General features: G+C 38.7%; 1 protein-coding gene across 6 annotated transcripts in view; it reads right to left on the bottom strand.

Annotated features, from left to right (window-relative positions):
- The window catches only part of Awh (LIM/homeobox protein arrowhead), a 90612-nt gene that overhangs the window by 47074 nt on the left and 19517 nt on the right, over positions 1 to 24021 (bottom strand). For 2 of the 6 annotated variants that reach the window (XM_022063975.2, XM_022063985.2), the window contains exon 1: positions 17402 to 17524. The exons of 1 other annotated variant lie outside the window; for it this stretch is intronic. In XM_022063975.2, coding sequence (XP_021919667.1) covers positions 17402 to 17407 — 6 coding nt within the window. In that variant the 5' untranslated portion in view covers positions 17408 to 17524. Of the gene's footprint in view, positions 1 to 17401; positions 17528 to 24021 lie in introns of those variants that run through there. 3 more of the 6 variants (XM_022063978.2, XM_022063973.2, XM_022063971.2) reach the window with 3 other exon arrangements.

The raw sequence follows: 24021 nt of genomic DNA, 5'->3' as shown, positions 1-24021 counted from the left end.
GGCTGGTGCAGGGAGCTGTTCTCAGTAAGTGCCTCAACTTGGTGGCTAATAATTTGAACAATTGCTTAAATAAAGTTTATTTGACCGGAATTTTGTCATCATTAGCTTTTATGGATCAGGCCTTGGAGCCTGTTCTAATTTAGATTTACTTCTGAAATTATTAATCAGTTCAGACATTTGGCAAGTCTCCTAGGGCGGGTGCCTGTCTCAAGGATTCAACCTACACAGCAGAGCATAACACAGAAAGATGAAAACAGAAATCCATGCCATAAGCGGGATTCGAATCCACGATCCCAGTATCCAAACGATCAAGAAATCCTCCACTGATATCGGGGTAAAAATAATATAATATAATCTAAATATCTCCCTCAGCACCCAGTTCTCAGACACCCTCGATTCAGCTACAAGATAAATCAACATGAAGACAGATGGTATATTGAAAACTTGGTGTGACTGTCACGTTATTATTGATTTCCTTTCGTTATTTGTGTTTAAGTGTTATTACCATCCCCTCAGCCTATAGGCCATTAAGAACTACACAGCCACATACTCACTGCACTGTCTACAAAATCTTGTTATTTATTTGCTCTGTTTTTTAATAAAGGGCAAATATTTCCAAACACGTACATAAGAAACTGAACTTTGTAACGGAGATAAGGTTAGTTTTAATGCAGGTAGGTAAATGTTTTTTGTCGGCGTGCGGTTGTCCCAGATCTGATAAGTGTTCTAAACGTGATAAGACATGCATTAAATCGAGTTCTCCTCACTCTGCGTTCCGACGTGGAACATGTTTCTCTAGGACATCAAATTATACATTTCTGTCAAAATACAATTTTTTATAAAAAATTGTTTGATTCTGCAACATAGGCTGTAACAAAATATACATTTATCTTGTGGTCTATTTAATATCATTGCAACTAGCTCTGACTACAACCCTGTAGGGTAGAATGAGAGAATAATTAACGAACAGTATATTAGAGAGAATACGAAATAAAGCATTTGTTGCCTAATTTCGAGTCTGCTATTCCAGAATTTCTAAGAGGGACTGACGAAAACTTCACATATATCTATCAGGCTATCCGGAAACTGGATTGAGATTTTAACCTGGGACTTCCCGAGTACAATCCACTAGTTCGCGAAGTTCGGTGAGAACTTGGCAATGAAAATTCGTGTTTTATAAACGGCTGAGCAGTCCCTGACCAACTAAACGACTGTCAGCTTCTTAAAAAGTACTTTGCTGTATATACTTGGATTTTAAATTATATGAGTTATTACAGAATTATCTGCCTTTCAAATAGATAATTTTTGTCAATAACGAAGACAGATAATATGGTCAATATGCGAATTTTATTTTTCGATTTTGTGGGGTTAACGGATCAACGTGGAAATTTCTACGATAAATCTTGTATGATGGGCTAATCAAATTTACGGACCTTGTGTTAGAGATGTAGGTAATTTTTTTTAAAAAAATCGTATACTGTTGCACATTATAAACTAATATATGGCGTGTGGCGCGCGTATGTGTGAGGCGAAGGATTAATTAAGAACGACAGATCAGAAAATTTATGTTCGACAACTGTCAAGTGCTGTAAATCCGTACCGGCGAAAGATTTTCAAAAATATATTTGACTAATAAGATCATAAGTCAATAAATACCTTCATAGTAGCCGCGACACAATTGTAATTTTCAATATCACAGGAAAATCGGTCCCAGGGGAGCGAAGACATTTGAGAAATTGCAGCAAAGCTTGCAACGTTGGACTGTTGAATTAAATCCGCGTGGAATATGGCGTGGTTCGTTCCCTGGTCTTGAAACATGTAACCTCGTGTCGCCTACAACAGTCTGAAGGCGACTGTCTCCTTGGATGTTGCATCGTGCAGTTTGGTAAAAGCCGACCGACGTTTCAGAAGTGTTACTACCTACATTATCACGGCAATCGCTCTGACTACAGATTACACGTCGCAACATCCCAGAAGACAGCCAGTTTCATAATCGCTGTCGTCTGAATCTGAAATAGTACCTCTAGGTTCTCTATGGGGATGCAAAAATTTAAATAATAATAGGCATGAAGTATCCTAGTTTTTACCAAGTCAGAAAACGTAATAATTAAACTGTCTCTCAGGCCGCAGAGCTCGCTGTTGGCGTCGTGAAAAACTACCGGGTATTAAAAAATACACGCAAACTTCAAACAGAAAAATTGTCGGGCGTCCGCTGAATGGAGAATCAATATTCCAAGTTCCTGAAGACTAATGAGTAATATTAAAAAGAGGCATTATTTAAAATATTTGATTCGAGTCTAAACAGAGCTACATTTAAGTTTCAGAATCACCGTGTAAAAGCGCAAATACTCGAACACTTGAGACGATGGCTCAGAATCCATGGATTATTACAGACCGATAATGACTGAGAAACATTCAAGAGGCTATGGTTTCTAGAGATTCATCTTTTAGGGTACATATATCAAGACGTGGGTGTAGAAATGTCCGGATTCCACTGCATGCTATTTTTCAGACTGTTCGGTTATTCTATTAAGTTCAGTTACGTTTAACAGATCAAGTGATCCAATATATGGTGAAAGACTTGGGGAGACAATTGTAGATTTTATGACTTTTCTATTTTAATCGGAAACTAGCAGAAAAATTAAATTTTCTTGCAAAACTTGAAACACAAATTTAGCTTCTTTTATAATAAGTGGTCTCTTGTAATGATCCAAAGCCTTCAAAATATTTTGCATCGAACCAAAGCACTTGTCTTTTAGCGCAATGTTTTGAAATGTATTTAAACCACGTTGAATTATTTTCTGAGTTTAAATTCCATTTAGTCAACTAAAAGGGGAAAAGCAGAGTTGAGAAACTTTTTATACGCGTCTTCCAATTGTATTTTCTCAAGTTGGCTGTAAAGGAGTTTCTTATTTTGCTTGTTGAATAACTAAAAATATACCGGAGTCATCCAACAGTGATTTGTCGGGCGTCATTTGAAATAAGTCTTATAAACCTGCCAAAGGAGCAGATAAAAAGACATTCTAAAGTTGGTGGGAAAAAAACTCTGTAAGTTCTCCCCCGCGTAGAAGCAAGTTCTTTCCGCCTCATATGTCAAAATTATGACAGCTTCTCCCTTTATTCTTCGTCCATGCTCAACCCCAAAGTGGTCAACGACTTGTTGCCGTACCACGTCAACATCTACCCACCCCCGCGCACAAAGAACGAAGTAGAAAAATGAAAAATAGAGGCGAGAGAATAGAAATGTCGCACAGCTGAAAAATGTGGCCTACGAAGATGACAATCAACTTATGTACACTACCTAGTGATGCAGCATGCAAATGTTTCACTCCGTTACCATCGTGACACTCAGATCGCGCATAGAAGTTGAAGAATTTGTTTCAAATGAAACGCTATACATTCTATAGCCCTAAGATGAAGTGTGTTACCGAAGGGTTGCTTTATAATAGAATATACTCTTAAAATAAAATAAAAAAATAGGCACAGCTTCAGTATTCTAAGAAACCAACTTCATGGAGCAAAGCCCTTCTTAAAAAAAACTGATATTTTTCGAGAGAGTCAAGAAATACTCCGTCTGTTATCAAACCTGAAGGCTTATTACCGCACTACCGAACCCTCTCTTAAGTCAGATGAATCTTGTCTACCTCCTCACAATCTATTTCCCTAAGATCTATTTTAATGTGATCATCACATTTTCCCAGTTTCCCTTAAGAGACTTATTAATTACCTTCAAGTTTTACGAATAAAATTTTGTTCGCAGACCATATCTAAAAAAGTTTTGAATAAATATTTACATTTTCAACTGTACGTCTATCTCCTTCAATGATACACACGAGATATCTCGGTTAGGACACTAGACTGAGTCCCACCATATCCTAAAACAGGTACAGTTAACTACTGGTGTTTTCTTCAATAATAAAAATTTCACGTTGGCATTCGTACGTATCTATTCATTTCTGGTTTATTTAACGACGATGTCAATAGCTCAAGTCTATATAGCGTCCACCCAGGACATCCCGAATTTGAAGGAGCGAAAGTCGTCGTAAAACCTGCATGGAAGGCGTTAAATACGAAGTTTCTTCAGTCCAGTTAAAAGCAATATTTTTCGTCTTCATTTTGAAATGTTTTAACATCCTGTTACGTCTACATGCAAATACAGACTTATGCATATGCAGCTCCAATTATTAGCCGTCTTTAAACACATGTGAACTCCTCAGAGGTAAATCAGTGTAAGATAAATTCTTTCAGTTTCTCGTGCAAGCTGTAATTGTAAACCGAAAATGAAAAAATGTAGGGTAATTTGGTGTGCTTGCTTGGAAATTTTATTAATTGCAATAAAAGTTTATTTTCTTTGATTATATTAAATAAATTTAAAACATATAACACTCCCTCTATATCTTTGTAGACTTACACCACTTAGCTGTGAAAGACTTCAAAAATTTTGGCCGGTACGAAGTACAGACCAACTAAGGATGTTAAGGACAGCCAGAAGATGAGTACATTCAGTAATCATGAACTTAGTAATCGAGGAGAAATTTTTTACTTCGCTCAGATTTATTCCCAACGCAATGTCATTAATTGAGTTACCTATAGGAATGTAGGTTTTCCAAATTTTATCCGAGCACAGATAGTCAGACTCAAGATAAATTTGCACTTCCCACAACTGAAGAGTGACGATCAAATTGCATCGCGATTATCCGTTTCAAAATGAAATATAAAATTATTACAACTTTAATTATTTTAAATTAACAGTAGCGTTCAAATTTTTTACCAAAACAAATATGAACTCATTACTAAGACAATTTTTGGTTCTAAGACCAGTATCCAACACGTTAAATTTTTTAGCAAAGAGCAGAACGACAATTAATTCTGGATACTCGTGGATAATAGGCAACGGTGAATTACGGGAATCGAAACGAGCTACCCAGGATTTTAAAACTTTACACAGTTCTCAAAACCACTTTTTACATATAATTATTACTATTAGTATTACAGTTAATTTTAGATTTATTCCATAGTAGGAGATTCTACATTTATTATCGGAACATGTTCCTTTAAAAGGCATATTAAATGTCTCGCTTTCTCACAGTCTGAAGGAATTACAAGATTTCCAGCTGTTTCTAGACATTTCGGTGGGGTTCAACTGAACAAATTGCTACGATCCTCCCTTTCAACTCTATCCACATTGAGTCATTTCAACGTGACGTAAGAAAAACTACAACATGTGCTTAGTGTAGACATATACACACGAACAGAATTACAAAGTGTAAGGCGTTATTATAATAAATACAGAATATTCCGAGTGAATGTAGAAGGAATGCCGGCCGGCCAAGCCGCGGCCCAGCTGGGTACTGCACGGCGGGTCGTCTGACATCTCCCCGGGAGTTCGCACTTCGCCTCACGACTCCATCCGATGCTTCTGTGCTGATCAGCTGTTTGTTTCTCAATTTATTTTACGACGCTTTATCAACTGTGTAAAATATATGGCGTCGAATTACAGAATAAATAAGAAATAGTCCTTACGTGGAATCCCAAAGGCGTGACATTTATTTAACGACGTTTCATCTACTCTACAAAATACACATCTTCGACATCATCATCGCCGTGAGAACCTCAGATTTAAAAAAAAATACACAGCTTCAAGTTTCAGAATTTTGGGAGAGATCACTCGAAAATAATTTGTTTATTTGAAAATCAGCTTTTGGCATATGCCTGGAGGGACTTCGAAAAACCATAAAATCTTAAAGACTTCCAAATTCTATGCTCAGATTTGAATTCAAAAAATTTCTGGATACGTCAGGTAGATCAACGGATGAAAAGAATATTAGTCTTACACAGCAAGAGAGAGATTGACGCTGAATTAGAAGCAGGTAGGCCCTAATTGAAAGAACTACAAATTTTGATCCACTTGCGTCTTAAGATATCTTGTGATCATACGGAACAGATTAAAGCGGATCAGAATCGGATATGATGGTGTCAAAATTTTCGGAATTTAAGTAACAGCGAGAAAATTGCTTAATTAGTTACTTGGTTATTGTTATAAATAATAGAACAACGGGCCACTTGTTCATCCCCTACCATTACACCACTGCTAAATATCCTCTCATGAGCGAAATTAAAGCAGCGGTGGGGGTGATACTGACGAGAAAAGAAAAGAAACCTTAAAAAAACCAACCCCAGTTCATTTTGTCCACCACAAATCCCGGGAGTGAACCGCGGTGAGACTAACCACCTGAGCTATTGCCTTAATAATCCTAGTCAATTAGTTAGTTACAAAACAACAAATACAATCGATATAATAACGAAGTCGACCATTAATCTGCCTAAACAAACAGCAAACAGAAGTTTTGACGATTAGTTGGAACTAAGATGTTGAAGTAAGAGGACGCTGGACAATGTCACATAATTCGTATTTTTCGCCAAATATTGTTAGGATAATCAAATAAAGGAAGATAGGAAGGGACGGTCATGTAACTTTTATGTAGGGAACTGATACAAATAGCCCTATATAGAGTTTTAGTTAAAAAAAATGCCTTTAGAGAAGACAACAGTTGAAGGGGTTAGACGTAAATGTCAGAATAACATTACCGAGTGTGGGGGGTGTGGACTGGATCCACCGGGTTCAGAGGTACGAATCATTTGCTGAACCGCCACCACAGTGTTAGCCAAACCTGAAGTCAAGGCAGTGAAGTTTCTCTGGGTATTTATTAGGTTTTATGTGAATCGAGTTGCAAGGACGAGAAAAGTAATGGAAAACTGATCTGAAAATATGAATGACAAAAAATGGCGACGCCTTGTACTCCCGTAAATTGTTTGTAAGAAATCATATTTTCGCAGACGAGATCTAATCTAATAGTCTAAAAACACTTAATTTTCCATGCTAGGTCGACCTGCTTCAGAAAAGATCCACTGTGTATTATGTGAATTATTTTAGGTTTGTTATGTGTTACACGGCAAAGATCATAGGAAATAATGTTTCCTTTCACGTGGTTCTGAGGTAAAGATTTACAGCATTGATCAGTTAGCACAGCTTGTATTCAAGAGGAACTGAATGATAATTTTCCGCGGAAGACGTTAATTTTGAATCAGAAACAAGGATGAAAATTACGGTAAGACACAAGTGATTACAGAAACAGAAGAGCAGTAAAGAGCAGGTAAGGAAATTATAAAAGTGACGGAATTTATATTGCGAGGTGTGAACTGATGGCATAAAGATGGCTGTCTTCTAGGTTGTAGCGCCGTGTATCACAACCCTGAAGACAGCCATTTTCATTTTCAACGCCCGACACAGCGGCTCCTACTGTACCATTACCGGGCAACGAAGACGTTACTGAGAAATCCAAACGGTCCAATTGATGTTCTGATCCAGCGTTGCCGAGTTTCCCGTTTTGCGTAGACCCGTCCCGGAGACGCCTTCTGGTCCACAGTCACTTTCCATCTAATGCTGAACTGAACATACGCTGAAGGATAAATGGGGCAGCCAAACATTGCTACAGTAAAGAAAGCCTATGGCACATCAACACGCCATTTTATTCTCCTGTTTAACGTGATTAGGTAAACTGTCATTTTAAGTCAGAGCCCAACCTGAAGTCACAATGTGGATGCCGTGTGTTTGCATGTTTCGTCTCGCAAATTGGTTACCGCATTTCTTTTAAATTTAGTGTGGGCCTATTTACACTAAGTTATCTTACAAATGTTGAACAGTGACACTGATAACCCTGTCTTAAAATAGCTATTAATTTGTCTCTATGTGACAAACCGCTCATACTTCAATGAAGGGTGTATTATAAGGAAGTAATACAATTACTAGCCGTTGACTAGACGACTTGTGTTCGAATCCTGACAAAGAACAGAATTTTTATCTTCTCGACCACGTCAAGACCGATTCTGGAGGTCATCCGTAACATCCAGTGAGTACCAATAGCTGTTTCCCTGGAGATAAGGTTGTCGGTCGGGGTGCGAAGCTTATCACTAATGTACCCACTGAAGTGGAGTATAGAATGTGTCTAACTTAACCTTCACGCCCTCTATACCAGTGGTATTCAACCTGGGGTACGCGTACCCCCAGGGGTACGCGAAGACATCTTAGGGGGTACGTGAAATTTAAAATATATATATATATATATTATTTTATGATAAACACTGAATAATCAGTAATGTAATTTGTTTAATATATTTTAGATGTAGATTATATACTATGTATAACTTGAATTATACACCAACAACTTTGGGGGTACAAAGTTGAAGAGAAATTATATCTGGGGGTACGCGAAGACATCTTAGGGGGTACGTGAAATTTAAAAAAAATATATTATTTTATGATAAACACTGAATAATCAGTAATGTAATTTATTTAATTCATTTTAGATGTAGATTATATACTATGTATAACTTGAATTATACACCAACAACTTTGAGGGTACAAATTTGAAGATAAATTATATCTGGGGGTACGCGAACAAAAAAAGGTTGAATACCACTGATCTATTCCATGCCACAGCGCGGAGCTTGGCACACGGGCAGGTTTAGTTTTTATATGTTACAGCTATTATTTATTTATTATATAACACACAGAACAATGAGGAATGTGAAGTACCTTGATAAGTGGCCACTTGGAAAACTTGAAGATAATATTAAAATAAATCTCAGATAAATCGGTTATGACGATGTGAGTTTTATTTAAACAACAAGAGATCTGATGCTCTTACGTTTTAAGTCGGGGACCAGATTCTACCCGCCTCTCGCACTCTGCCCAAACTACGTATTTTTTTTCATTTTACATTTTTCCTTCTAACGATTCAGACGAAAATTACCTGGTCTCTTATCTCTGAACAGGGCAGCGAACGGAGGGACGGAAACTGAAAAGTTAAACAAAATCTTACTTTCTCCTCATAATTCCAGAAGGGATAAAATTAATGGATTGAAGACAGTGATCTGTTTGTTGTATGGAAATAAGGAAGTGATACTAATTACAAAAAGTGCGTTCTCTCCTGCCGAGCGATCAAAGACGCCTCGCACATCGACACACATCAGTGTCTGACGTAGACTGCAGGACTGGATTAGCGTTGTGCGGCCTGCTCATTCATCTCCACATGCAAATTAGCCTCAGGACAGGGAAAACGAGGCGGGGCAGGGAGGGGACAATCAATATCGGCTCTGTGAGTTCTTTCACACAGGTGAGATTTCAGGTTCTGACGGCGGCGGGTATGAAGATGGCTGTACGCTGGGATGTTGTGCCGTGCAGTCTGGTAGAAGTTTACCGACATTTCAGAGGTCCTTGCTGCCTCAATCATCAGAGAGATCGATCGCTTGATGGATCGAGGCAACATTTCTGAATACAGTCGCAAAGCCATTTGAATTTTTGTTGTTCACCTAAAACAACTTGCATCGTTGATGAATAAGTTGCATGCAAGGGCATAGATAGACCCAACGGTGTAAGCAGTTTCAAGTAAACAACGACTAACTCCAACGCCAATGCAATCACAACATCGCATTCTGCCCGTGTCGTCTGTTTCTGATTGGTCTATAACTGATGTGAACTGTTGTTACGCAGGGCGAAATGTTCAGTTGTATGAGAATCAGTGAGGGCAAATATTTCAAGAGCAATGGCTTATGGAGCCCGAAGGTTCATCACCGAATTAACCAAAGCCCTGTCCTGGGCCAACAAAATCCAGTCTCCTTCAACTCCTATCTCCCATAGATCCCGCCTGAGATTATCCTCCCATCTACGTCTAGGTCTCCCCAGCGGTCTCTTCCCTTCTGACTTCCCAACCAATACCCGGTGCACACATCTTGCCCCATCCATGCGTGCTACATGTCACGATAAACTAATCCAACTTAATTTTAACAACATAAAAGCATCTGGTAAGGAACAAGTTGAAATTATGAAGCTAGTCATTATGTAATTTTCTCAATTTCCCTGTTACGAATAACTTTATAAAATTAAAGAAGATTCTAGCTCCAACTTTCCTCGTGGATTTATTCATATTATTCTGTTATTTACAGGGTACAGACGGAGAGTCACTAACTAACCTTTCAAAGGAACCATCCTGTCTCAAATTGCATTACAGATCTGCGTCGGTATTAAAGATCCTCACATGTTATTCCCACCCGTCGGTAACTCACTTGGTGATCGTATAAGCGAGGTTCCAGACTAATTAATTTCGTAGTTGATCAAGACGCGGCTACGAGCCATTGTACTGGCTGCAACAGACAGCGTGGTATGTAGGTTGTCGTGTCTGCGCTGATGGTGTAAAAATTCTTAACAAGTTAGCATAGCGATTTCATAGCGCGCAGTCCTTGAGGGACCAGTAGTTTCTCAGCTGGTAAAGAAATGGCCCAACTTTTAAGGGAACCGACGTTTTGTTATCGTACTTACAACAGGCCGTTTTCGGACCTTATGTGGTTACAAACTGGAAATGTGAATTAAAATCAATTAAAATGGCATTCAGTTCAGATGATTTTAATGACATTTATCAGCGCTAGATGCTAGTTACCTCTTGTTTGCTATTATTCTGTCAAACTTACATCTAAAGTACAGTCCGGATTATCCTACATTTCTTTACCCGAAGTGCCGTGCGAATACCAATTACTAATTTATTTTTAAAAAAATAACTTTTTCATTTACAAATTTACATTATGTTAAATACTATTTTTGTTCGTGAGATTTTTTCATTTAATGATGCATCGTATTTTCTTCGTCATTTAATAATATTGTAAATTCAGTTGAAATCTGTCCTCGTCGTTTTCATTATTTTTTCGTATTATCCGATCAACCTTCGGTCCCGTTTTTGTCGGATAATCGGGACTCCATTGAATTTGGTTTCTAAAAGGCCAACGTAATCACGTTTTAATGCAAAGTAACTCTGATAATGTAAACGCATAAACTAAGTTCATTATATTTTTTTTCAGAGACATACAAAGGCTATTTTTTTAGGAACTGAATACTAAATAATGAGAATAATAGATAAAGTTGAGAATTAAAACTGAATAACATTGACATTATCATCACTGCCACTTTTCAACATAATTCCACTATTTTATAAGTGTCCATTAATGTTGGGATGCAACACCACAGAATAAAGATTGACTTTTGACGAATTTACGTATAAATAATAAATACAAAACATGAGGGTTGGGATAATTTCACAAAGAACTACAGCAAAGACCGATCGCATTACAAGAAACGTGATATAACGTGTTTCCACTGCTATTTGAATTCTTTCTGAACCACTGTTACATGCAAACGTACAAATGCTTTGCCTATATTTAAATTCAAATTTCTGTGGTGCACTGATTGAGACGCAATAATTTAGAGATCGTTCCAAATATGATATTTGAGACTACTTACAGTTTATAAAATATCTCTGCACGAATAATCGCTCCAGCATAGATGCTGATAAGAACTCGTGCAGATCAACTTATATGAACCATCAGGAAGGTCCTATACGATCTCTTAATTTGAGACCAAATCAAGGAATATCATATATTGGGGAGGGGGGGGGGTGCAGCACGTAATGAGAAAATGTGAATTTCATATAAAACATTACTTCAGCTCGCTCAAGATAAGAACCAGTTGCTGGCTATTGTTATCTCGATAACAAACCTTTGTGTTCCGTAAAAGACGGGGTATTTCTTGAACAGCTGAGCAAATATCAGTTTCTCTGTATCATTAAACAAGCAAGGTGGCCCATCACAATTCTTATACCTGACGGATATACCGCACTCTTACAGAGTAGAATCAAGACATTCCGTTTATAAAAAGAGTTTAGCTCCTTATTGAAAGTTTTTTCCATGTTGATGGTCCATCACACTGACACACAGATCTTGTCCTTTCAAATCGGATGACACGGCAAGTCTTGTTTCGAACTGAAATTCACTATTTCCTGTCGTAATCTTTACATTGTGCAAATGATCGATGTTCGCCGTGTTATGACCTGGCAGTTTGTATACGGGCGGTCTTGGTTTACTTCCACCGGAGTCCGGAGTTCTCCTCACCCTAGTACAAACATGCGCACAGACAGTACGTCACGTTGCCTTCCTCTTACATGGACTGAATAATGCAATCACTACCATTCTTATTCTTTCCCTCGCCTTTCCTTTCATCGCCCGCTTCCTTTAATAATCCCTCGCATTCTCCTTTCTGATCCTCCTTCTTCGCCCTTCTTCTCCTCTGTCCTCTCATCGTTCTCTCATCTCATCATAGCAGTTCTCAGCCTCCTCTTACCTCTCAATCGCTTTCTTCTGGGTTGTTGCGCCGTGTAGTCTGGTAGAAGCTTGCCGACGTTTCAGAGATGCTTGCTACTTCCATCATCATGGACCACAATGAAAACCTGAAAACCTCAAATCCTATAAAATAGAATATTCCAAAACTGGTGATGTTTCTTTTCAAACCAAAACACGTTCGCTGACATTGTTAACAACGGTAGAACATACGTGGTAGCAAACTAATGCACTTTAGAGCTACCGATATTAAACGTGTTAAGGTTATCTTACTTGTAACCAAGTGGCAACTAGCTCTCCATTTCTCCAAAGTAATGAAGAGAAACTTTGCATTTTCTCCGTGGGCTCCGCGCGAGAAGAAAGAACAAGCGGTTCTTAACCTTTTGACTTCTGCAGACCCCCACTGAAATCAGTACTGGAAGCCTAAGCAATTTCTGCGATTTGAACCTCAAAACAATATACAAAAACACATAAATATCTACACAAATTACGAAATATTTTATTTAATTCACAAATTGAAAAATATAAAAAATCGGAATTTATTTTTAATAGGAAGGCTGATGCTGCATCTCAGCGACTAGCTTTTCAATATTTCGCTTTATTTCTAAGAGTTGAATTCTGAGGTCAGATTTGGTAGCATGTTCTTATGCATACTTTCCAAATGTCTTCGTAATTTATTAATAGATTGTTTCATGGTCTCATTTCACAATGGTTTGTAACAGAAGACGCAATGCGGCTGTTGTTCGTGTTCTGAATCTGGGCACGTGAATCTTCCCAATAAATATCCAACATCGTATTTGCGACATTTGGTCTTTTTTTGAATTACATTACTTTATTTTGAGCATTATGCAGTGCTTTTTTCCCGCTCTCAGCTTCACCCAGCGATCCACAGGCCTTCTGACACTCGGCGTGGGAATTATGATCTTCTGTCTTCTTTCCGGGATTTCCCAAGCTTACTCAGTTTACGTCCTGGGGCTATTGTGTCTGCAGAGGATCTCGCCTGTGATACAACCACCAAATGTTGGTTGTGGGCTTAGGGGTTAGGCTATTGTGTCGGCCATATTTGAAGGTGAATGCAGGAAAGTCCTTGAGAAGCTCATCTGATCATGAAATTCACTGACTTTTATGGAGCCTGAGTGTTCATTACCGTATTCATAAGAGCCCGCCACCGGTCCCTATACTGAGCCAGATGAATCCAACTTTTTCTCTGGGATGAATTGAAATAGTAACCTCCCACCTACACCTGTGTCTTCCGAGTGACCTCTTTCCTTCTGGTATTCCCACCAATCACATCCTTCGTTGCTTTAGAAATTATGCCATGAGAGCACCAAGAAACAGTCCTGTAAATATCCGAATGCAGTTCTGAGAAGTTTCATACTTTATCTGTACGCGACAGTTTGTCCAACACACGGGCAGGCGAGGACGTTTACATGAAACCTCTTTGGCTTATTTTTGGCGTAATTCGAGTAATGCATTAGTCTCGAGATGATAGTATGATGGAATACCCTTTACCTAAATATTTCTCCGAGATGTCATAGTTTATAACGGAGACAGACGGGAGACTGCATGCAGACAGCACAACCGGTTCACACCCGGCATCCATTGGACAGGAGACAGACCGGGTCCCAGGGCCGGATATGAACGTAATGACGAAGAGATAAATCCTTCCGCTGTCTATCTGAAGGAAAATTAATAAATGCCCTGCGTTGTCTATTTTACCCTTGTCAATCGTCAAGGTACTATTAAAACTACGACGTTTCGGAAGTTGATTCGGCTTTACGTATTTCGTCTGCAATGCGTTCCTATCTAAGTAATGAAAGTATTATGTACACGCCTTGTCACCACGAGGCGCCACGACGGCAAACAAAAGGGAAGGTGTGTGATGTCACATACTTTGGTTTACAGAACCAGAACTTGCTAATTTACGTGGGAACAACTAAGTGTTCGTTTCTTCATCTAATTGTCCTTCGTGTGTATTTAGAAGTTTAAAGCGATGTTTTATGAAATTTAGGCCTATAAACTCAGAAGCTGAAGCATTCTGTTCGCATCGCAAAGAAAACACGAATCATAATCTTAATAAAGATCAATCACTCATTTCTGTTAAAGAAAAATAATTGTTGTTGCCCTGAGAATCACACGAAACTCACAAATACACACATTGGACAAAACGCTCACTCAAATTTATAAGGTTAAACTTGTACATCAAAGATCAATGTACACGCAGTTACCAGCTTTAAAAGCGTCTGATGGGTCTATATGAAATAAGCTAATTCACATTTCCAGTTCAGTTTGCTTTATAAAAGGCCCGGACGAAGAATTTGTATAACAACTTCAGTAGCTATACTATAAAACAAAGCTTATTTCAGCATTTGCTTTGCAAAACATCCGTTGTTTTGTGATTGAATTTAAAAGCACTTGGGACTGCGTGTAAGGTCCCTTACCTGAATAAACAGGCATCATGAGAACGTACTTCTGTTTAAGTTTTATATTTGCTGAGGTCCTAAATTTCAGCCACTGAGAAGGGAACATAGTACATATGTTACATTTTGATGAAAAAATTTACTAAACGGTGTCTGTCTTTGGATACTATGTTTCAAAATTGCAGTGAAAGAAAGTTATACTTTTCTCAGTCTAAAATTTTAAAGTTTGGCCGGAATGTCTATAATTTTACCCTGGTAATTCTTAAATATCACCAGAATTATTTTCATTACTGTTACTATTATTACGGTTATTTAGCTACATTTGGCTATTAGTCTTATTAATTCTAAATAAAATTACAGCCCGTACGAGCTATGAAACACTTAAGACAGAAATTTACTAACATTAGACAGGTCTATAACTCTATGACGTTAGAAACAGTGGAGAATGGTATTTCTTAAATGTGTTCTCTGCTAAGGATAACAGCCTTCTGGGATATTCAGCCGTATAGTCTCGTAGAATTTTACATTTCAGAGGTGCTTACCACCTCCATCACCAGAACACACCACCCCGAAGACACAAACAGAAAATGTCTCTGAAACGGTGCATTATCCCACAAGGCTCTCATCTTCATATCGACCGCGGCGAGAACCTGAAATCTCGCGAGTTCTTTACAATTTTACATAAGTTAACTACTCGCTGAGACTGAATTTCATTTGTTGCTGATACAAATCTCGTAATCGTGAAACTTTTGCTGAGCCTACTTCATATTCAGTCAACAAATTGTATTGTTTTAAATACATCAGCATACAGAATCTAGCCCGAAGATGTTATTACATAGGCTAGGCCTAATTTCATTCATAAATGCAATACCCTCAGATTATGACATCAAATTAATTTCTATCGACCTTCTTAGAAAATTCCCTTGTCTTTCCTAGGCCTATTATCAGTGACAGGCCTATTTTAGAGATTAGTGGCCTATCCTTTTAAACCTACAGGGGCCTACCTGTTCTTTCTGACAAATATTTTCAACTTCTTAAAGGATTGTCGCGCTAAACAACATTGAAACCGCCTAGCTCACAGGACCAAGGAAACGTAGAATCTTTATCAGTCACTATCTATTTTGAGCTCAAAGTCTGTAAAGGTTAATTACCACCAAAGGCTATTTTTTAAAAAAAGGCCTTATGAAGTTTGTTCGAGATTATGTAATCCCTACAATTGCTTAGACCCATCTGACACAATCAAATGGAACTTATTTGCAGCTTTATAAGAGAATAATTACCAAATTCTGCTGTCTTAAAATTTAAATCGGACGTGACAAAGTACAAAATACATGGAACTTTCTTGTTTAATAAGGAAACCACTTTTATACGTTGGCACAACATCCTGGATGTTATATTTTTAATTTTTGGTGAAGAACTTTATTGAGTTCCTCATTACCTATTTTCCTCCTTCTCTCAATATTCCAACATTCCTCTGAAATAGCCTGCAACATACGTTTTTCTTCCTCTCGGGCGAGAGACCAAGTTTCATACTCAAGAAACAACAGAGGCGATGTGACGATAACTGTAATAATATTCCGTGTTTTAACGCCGTGTTGCTTGGTCGGTGGATGTCAACGTTTCGGAGAAACGTACTGTCCCCATGTTCAGGGATGAATTAGCCATGCTGAGAATCGCAGGAATGAAAGTCTGAATTAATAGGCCAATGAGGACGAAATGAACTTTATCCGAAACGTTCGCTTCTACAGACCAAGGAACTGGACGCCGTAACCCGGAAGAAACCCGACTGTTCAAACTGACGTCTGCTATGATGTTAGATTATAAAAATTGTGAATGCGTGAGAAAGGACTTACAGGCCTAAGTTAAGCAGAAGATGTGGTTGATCCACATGGACCTGTCTGCTCATCCTACAAACGAAGATGAATTCTGTAACTAATTGTGACACACATTAGATTGGCCCACACATTAGAGAAGATTGCGCAATTTTGAACAAATTATTTTATTTTTTTCTAATTAAAATAGGCCTGATAATCATTACATTTTTTTAATAAAATTAAGTATGTTGTCTAATGTCCACGTTTCTGCCTACACAACACAAATGCGCTATCTTACTCAACCTTAATTAGCCTACTTATAAAGAACTTCTTTCAAGGGATCTTCTTTAAAAAAATAATTAATTAGGTGCACCAGAAGGCTCCTTTCAAAAGGAGACTGCAACCCGCTGACACAAACTTTGTTACATTTATTAACATTCCTCCCTCTTACCCCTCCCTTGTCAAAAAATTTGTACCCCCAAAAAAACACATTTGGTTTTCACATTTAAGAAATGATACATCCAATTTCTATTATAGCCTAGTCCGGTACTAAATTTCAGCCTAGACTCACTATTTATGTATTTCAATGTCAGTGTTTAGACTTCACGTGCCAGCGAATCTCTCGGCTTATTCAGGCTTTTAAGAAATTTGTCCTTGGAACGTCGTTCTTTGAATCTGTTCAGAACTTGGAACGCGTTACCTTTAAAATCACTGCACTCCTGAAGATCCATCACGATGTAAGATCTGAGGTTTTCACAGCGGTGAGTCTGAAGTCCTGTCTTCTGGGTTGTTGCGCCGTGTAGTCTGGTAGAAGTTTAACCGACGTTTCAGAGGTCATACTGCCTCGACGGAGACAACAACCCAGAAGACAGAAATCTTCATCCAACACGCTGGTTCCAGACCACTGCAGCGAATGGTTGAGGAGATGCTGGTGGGTTAACATACCTTCATGCTGAGGGCCGTGGACGTGGGGTCTTCCTGTCTTATCCAGCTTAATGCAGAAGGGAAACACTTGGCTCACTGACCACAATGCGACACTCCGCGCACACTACACACTGATCGATGTTTGTCGATAGTGACACGGAGTCGCCCGAACTCCTCCCGGTCTCCCGTCCTGGACTCCGCCTCGCTCTGATTGGCTACACCAAGTGGTAGGCGGAGCCAACGAAATGTGGCGCATCGGCCCCGCCTCGACCGATACCGGAGCAAATCTGCACGCATTTAGGCCAATACGAAATGAGGGCAGGCAGAGAGGCCTGTAATGACAGTGTAGCTGTCATTTAATTATATCAGCAGATGAGTTTTATGGCGTACTCTTTCACTCCACGGCTGATTGCCACGACGCTCTGAATATCTATCAGTCCGTGTTGTTTCGAAACTTTGCAATTTGTACAAATCGCGTTGCATCGTTAAGGTAATGAAATCAAAGCAATAGTGAACAGGGCACGCGGCCCGAATAAGGAAACACGATGCGTACAGAAGTTTGGTGGGGAAACCTCTCGATACCGAAAATATAACAACACATTAAAAATTATCTTGGAAATATTAATAAAATCTGATGAATATGAAGACGTCCGTTTCTGGGTTGCTGAGGTCGTGTCGGCTGTTAGTACTTCTCAAATGTTTTCGGGGTACTAGCTGCCTCCATCATCAGGGCGACGAAGCTATTTAACTTCGCTCTAAAATCTCATAAGACTATTTTGAATGAGATGTGGCTTGAATAATTGCAATGGACGGGAAGCGACGTGGCCTATTTGAAGGTAATTTCGCCTTCAATCCAAGGTTTGTTGTGACTGGAAGTCTGAGGAAGACTCGAACTGCCTCTGTCAGGGTGTCCAAGCTAATCCCATAAACACGGCTTTCGTCGGTATGACCTCAGAAAGAAACAGCCCTGAGCTATTTTAAGTTGTTCTCAAATTTGAACAATTTAAGAAATTAATATTTAAATTATAACTAGCAGGCAGTAGGCCTACATAAAGCAGAATTCTTCTTCAGACGCTAACAGTCGCTCGTCTGATCAAGAAATTCGCTTGCTTTTTTTTTTTTTTTTTTTTTTTTTTTTTTTTTTTTTTTTTTTTTTTTTGAAACCCGAAATTTCATTTCCGCTTTTGCAACAGCCGGATACTAGAGACCATCTTGAAACACATTAAAATTTCATTATAACATTATCGTCTTATTTATGCCTGAATCTCAAAAATTTACCGTTCCTTTTTGGTTTTCCAGCTAAGATTTTGTATGTTGGTCAATTTCTCGTCTGTCCCATGCTCGCTACATGCCCGCAAAACCAATCCTTTTTTTATTCTCAAATGAATAACGCACTGGATAGGAGACTCAGCGGACCCCAGATCCGGTCTGGTCGTGATGATAAGACATTATCATCGCTACATTCTTACTGATCGATTCTTTCTTACTTGAACACGAGAACCATTTTGAATGAGGAGGGGAAGGGGTGTGAGAAATTAAGTGCGTAAATAATGCGGTAACTGTTTTCTGCTCTGATACGAAATGCATGAGGGTGGGTTATGCTTCCAGGCTGGTGCGTGTCAATGCAATGTACACATTTAGACAGAGTTTCGCATGCAGAGACGTTAGCTCCTAATTATAACGCGATGTTGCGTACGTTCGGGTCCACTGTGGCGAACTAACGCGCTGTATATGGGCCCCTTTGTCCCGAGGAGCCGGCCAGTCGCGTGCTCTACAGAACTAAAGTAGGCAGACTACGCAACGACCTCCTGGGAAACGACTCACAACTTCTGAAGCCGAAACTCGTCTAAATAACATTTAAGAACTCAGCCCGTACCGCGAAGAAAACACAACTCTTCACCATTACAAAGATCAACTGGTTAATGCTGTTTAAGGAAATAATCGCTGTTTACAGCGAGAATCATACGAAATTCATACGTGTAGTTACCAACGCCAGTATCTAGGCTTAAAGGGTAAAAGCCTCTCCTGTGCAAAATCATCTTCAGGTCGATGTAACTGAGTAGTTGCTTTTTAAATTAGGTTTTGGCTACTGAGTCATTGAGTTCAGAGGCCACGGTGTTACAGGCCTACATTATGATCAGTTATTCTGCTGGATTATCACAATTACACAAGATATAGTCCCATAATATTAATTATGAAAAAAAAATGGTATAATTTTAAATAGGTACTACAAGTTCGAAGATCATAAAGAAAATTATAATTATAATTATTAAGAATTTTTTCAGGACTGCGAAAATGGGCCATAAAGATTCAGCGACGTTTCGACTTTGTATCTGTGTTACAGTTCGCTCTTTATTATTTCTTCTGTACTGTACTGAAGACTTTCCTAAACATAATAACGGTTCATTCATATGAAATAAATTTTAATGCCCAGCTGGAGTCAAAAGTGATCGGTGGAAGTCACGTACTCTCTGATTAGAGACATGCTCATTTTTCTTTAAAAAGGTTTTGGAAACAGCATTCAAAATTTTAGGCGCAGTTTCGATGACAAAATCGGTACAATTTCCACCAGAGATATGAAATTTCATTTCTTTAATTAGACTTGCTTTAAATTCATTGTAATAACAGTATATTACCAAATAAATATCTTAGGTAAATTGTTTTTAACAAATTGTTTTAACTGTTACAGAATAACACAGTAATTACGAAATGATTAGTCCAATAACACTTTAAATCAATTAACATAATAAATATTTTTACTTTTCTAAAGCCAATATTCGTATTACTTTCATTTTTAATTACCTCTCTCTGGGAAGAAATTTTTAATAAGCGAATTCCAAGTGGATCAACATAGATTTTGTTTCTCGATTGTTTAATACACTTTCTGAAATGTGAATACGATGGCAAAGTTCTGCTGTTATGATTCTATGCAACCATGAAGCCACACATATTATGAAACTACTCGATTTTACAAAGACCTCGGCATACAGCTGACAGAACTATCTCCTCACAGAACATATATGTTGCAGCCTTTGAATCCGACATAGGAAATTCCTCAGGACACAATATCACAGCTGTGCTACGAACCTAACTTAATTAACATAACCTAACAGCCTGACCAAATATAACATGACGTAACGTGTAGCATTTTGATGTTCTTAATTCGTCACAGATACATAAAAATGGAGCGACTGTAGGATCAGATATTAAAGGTTTTATGTGTTCGGAGATTATGTTCTTTCCAGACATCAACCCCGACGAAGAGATCGCCCAGAGGACTGGTTGAACTCTACGAAACTCAGCGGACCGATAATGAAATTGAAAACAAGTCGTTCCATTGCACCGATAAAGACTGTGATAATTAACTCAGCCAGCGAGGACCCTGTCGCTTCAAAAAGCATTGAGAAAGGAATCCTTTGAGAGATCATGTCTACTCCAGGTCAGGAAGAAACCCACACAATGAACTGAATGCATTTGACTTTGGATGAAAAAATTCCGACAATGAGATGCTCGTTTTCTCAAATCAGTGACTTGCCAAAATGTCTACGTTAACACTGATGACAAGTAAACATTTATAGCGACAATTCCAAAAAAAACATATAATGAAACAGAGACAATGTAAAAAAACCTCCGTGGAACCAAAACCTAATCCTGGGAAAGAGATCTCCCATTAAAAACAGATTTTTTTGTCTCCAAGGCAACGAATGTGCTGTTGACTTTGTTACTGAATTAATCAATAATTAAAGAAAAATCAGTCAAGAAAGGTGACTGGATTTTGAGTCAAGTATTTAAAACTTTCATGACATCTGTTAGTAGAATCCGGAAAAAAAGTTTTAATATGTAGAAAACGTTAGATCGACAATGTACCGCTTGATGAAAAACATTTAGGGTAATTTAGGGATATCCCGACACCTTAAGAAAAAACTCTAGGCTTCAGGAATATTTTTTGAAAATTAAAAACAGAAATTTATCACTTTACATATTATCCAGGCTATAGCTGATAATTTATAACGTAAAGTAATCTTTATAGAAGCTATCGACTTAGTAACATTTTGCATTAATTCATAATCCTTAAGTAATCTAAATATGGATTGAAATTACATAATCTTGGTCTTATTTGTGTCAGAGGGTAAATGTTAACAGTTTAATTTAATTCAGCAGCAAACGGTCACACTGTCAGAGTTCAATTTCTTGTTGAATTTCACATCGAGATTCAGTGACGACTGACTGGCTCCTGCATCCACATCAATGAGTCTTTAATCCATCAAAGCTATCGGGGTGATCCTTGATGTGCTGGAAGTAATGGACCATTGTCCGTCGGGACGCGACAAGTGCAGATTTAAATAGCGAGAGTAGACAAAGGCTCGGGGCAACACTCGAGTGAGTCTTAAAGGAGCGGCGGGCCTAAGCGCCCCGCTCCCACGAACCAGTACGTCTCTGACTCGTGACAAGTCCCACACACTCGCTGTTGCAAGAAAGAAAGAAAGAGAGGAAAAAGGAACGTTCTTTTTGTATTAATATTTTGTTTGTTTGTGTGTTAACTCATTGGTATGTACAAATGTCTGAATAGAGACTTCAGTTCTTGTACTCTGCACAAAAGTGTATAATAAGTGGCACGATGGACTTTATTCAGAACCAGAAAATGAAAAACGAGGTTTACTCTGAGCGCAAACACAACTTAAAATGTCGGGTCTTTGAGCTGATACAAAAGAACAGTGCGTTCAAAAACTTAAAAAAGTTAAGTAAATAGAGAAAGTGAGATTTGAGGGCTTCGCGGCCTGACATTGGTTTTACCTCACAGTACATCTTTCTTGAGGAGCTAACAGTCACACATCTGGTCAAAGGTTGACCTCCTTTTACAGAACAACAAGGACATCGCCATTTGACCCTATCCTAAGCCAGATTAACCAAGCCCACATGCTAACAATAATTTTTTTTAAGAACATTCCTTTCCCATCTATGCTTAGGTCTCCGAAAAAGCCTTTCATATATGAAATAGTCTCGTATTCACGTTTTAACTCTCACATGCGTGCTATATGTCCTGCCCATCCCGTCTTCAACTTCAACGAAGTCAGGAAAGAACCCGAAATAGAAAAAACATAATTTTAATGAATGGATCGTAGGTTGTTCAACAACGCTGTTTCAACTACTAAAGTTTTTTAAAAAAACTGTGGGATGACATGACGCTGCCTTCTGATACTCCAACATGTTTATAAAGGCCTGAGGAAATCCACGATAAATTATTCCGGTCGATATTTGAAACGGCAATGCGTGATGCGTCACCCCGTGAGCTACCTTGCTCGATTTTCCTAATTTGTCGTCTGCTTGAACCAGCAGCCAATTTTCATAAAACAAGTCACGTGAACAGCCTGAAGGGATGCCAAAGGAGAAGATTTCTGTCGGTCCACTGGATAACAAAACAAGAGAATATCGTAATTCGCCTCCCGGTCAGGCATTTGTACTAGATGAAATGTTTATGATGGCACCGCTAAGTGGGGGCTATAGGCTTCTGTTATTTGTGATGTGGCACTCACAACCAGTCCTTTGTATGTCTACAGGCGTTCCAATATCTTACGCCTCTCTTCCAGTGGTCAGTAGCCTGTCAGGCCCATACGAGCGACCACACCTAGTATCATAGTTCGGATCTGCACTTACACGAAGCTAAAGGGAATTTCCGCTGACACTTCGGTATGAAACCCAAATGTTCAGACCAGCTCACAAAAAAAACAGCAAAGGTTCATGTGCTCATAGAATGGGAACCCAAGGTGTGGGCCTCTACGTGTAAAAGCCAGAGCTACATTTGCTAAAGAAGGTTTTTTCTCGCGAAAAGTCTTAGGAATTTTCGCCTTTTAACGAATAAATCACCAACATCAGCCACTACAGCTACAAATACTATAGTCTACAGCAGTGGTATTCAATCTTTTTTTGTTCGCGTACCCCCAGATATAATTTCTCTTCAACTTTGTAACCCCCAGAGTTGTTGGTGTATAATTCAAGTTATACGTAGTATATAATCTACATCTAAAATAAATTAAATAAATTACATTACTGATTATTCAGTGTTTATCATAAAATAATATATAATTTTTTTAAATTTCACGTACCCCCTAAGATGTCTTCGCGTACCCCCGGGGTTACGCGTACCCCAGGTTGAATACCACTGGTCTACAGCATGTAAAGTTTCTAAACAGTGTAAATAACGCACTGTGCTTAGTTGATTTTTCATCGGCCTGAACACAGAAAGTGAACGCAGCAAGATCCCAATACTGGGCCCCCTGGCAGCCGTCCAGACACGAGTTACGGGAGACAGTAAACCAGTCATCGGGTTGGGCCTTTCATTTGGAGAAATGCTGCGTTGCAGACAGCAGAGGCCGTAAACATTACATTTCGGAGTTGATTTATGGAGTACCTTTGAAACCGTAGCTACCGGGCCCGAGGGAGAGGGTTAGTAAGGAGTCTGAAGCAGACCGCATAGTGTGGTAGACGTTTCAGAAAAGGCTGCGGGCACTTCTGAAACGGCGGTAAACGTCTACCAGATTACTTACACGTCGCATCAACTTTCAAGGTAAGACAATGACTGTCTTCTGAAATGTGGTAGAAGTATACCGACGTTTCAAAGGTTCTTCTTGCCTCCGTCATCA

The sequence above is a fragment of the Zootermopsis nevadensis genome, unplaced genomic scaffold (assembly GCF_977971745.1).
Source record: "Zootermopsis nevadensis isolate Lab colony 2312 unplaced genomic scaffold, Znev_1.0 Znev_ptg000007l, whole genome shotgun sequence".
In the NCBI taxonomy this organism is placed as follows: Eukaryota; Metazoa; Arthropoda; class Insecta; order Blattodea; family Termopsidae; genus Zootermopsis; species Zootermopsis nevadensis.
Note: the sequence above shows the minus strand (reverse complement) of the source record. Positions and strands in the feature narration are given on the sequence as shown.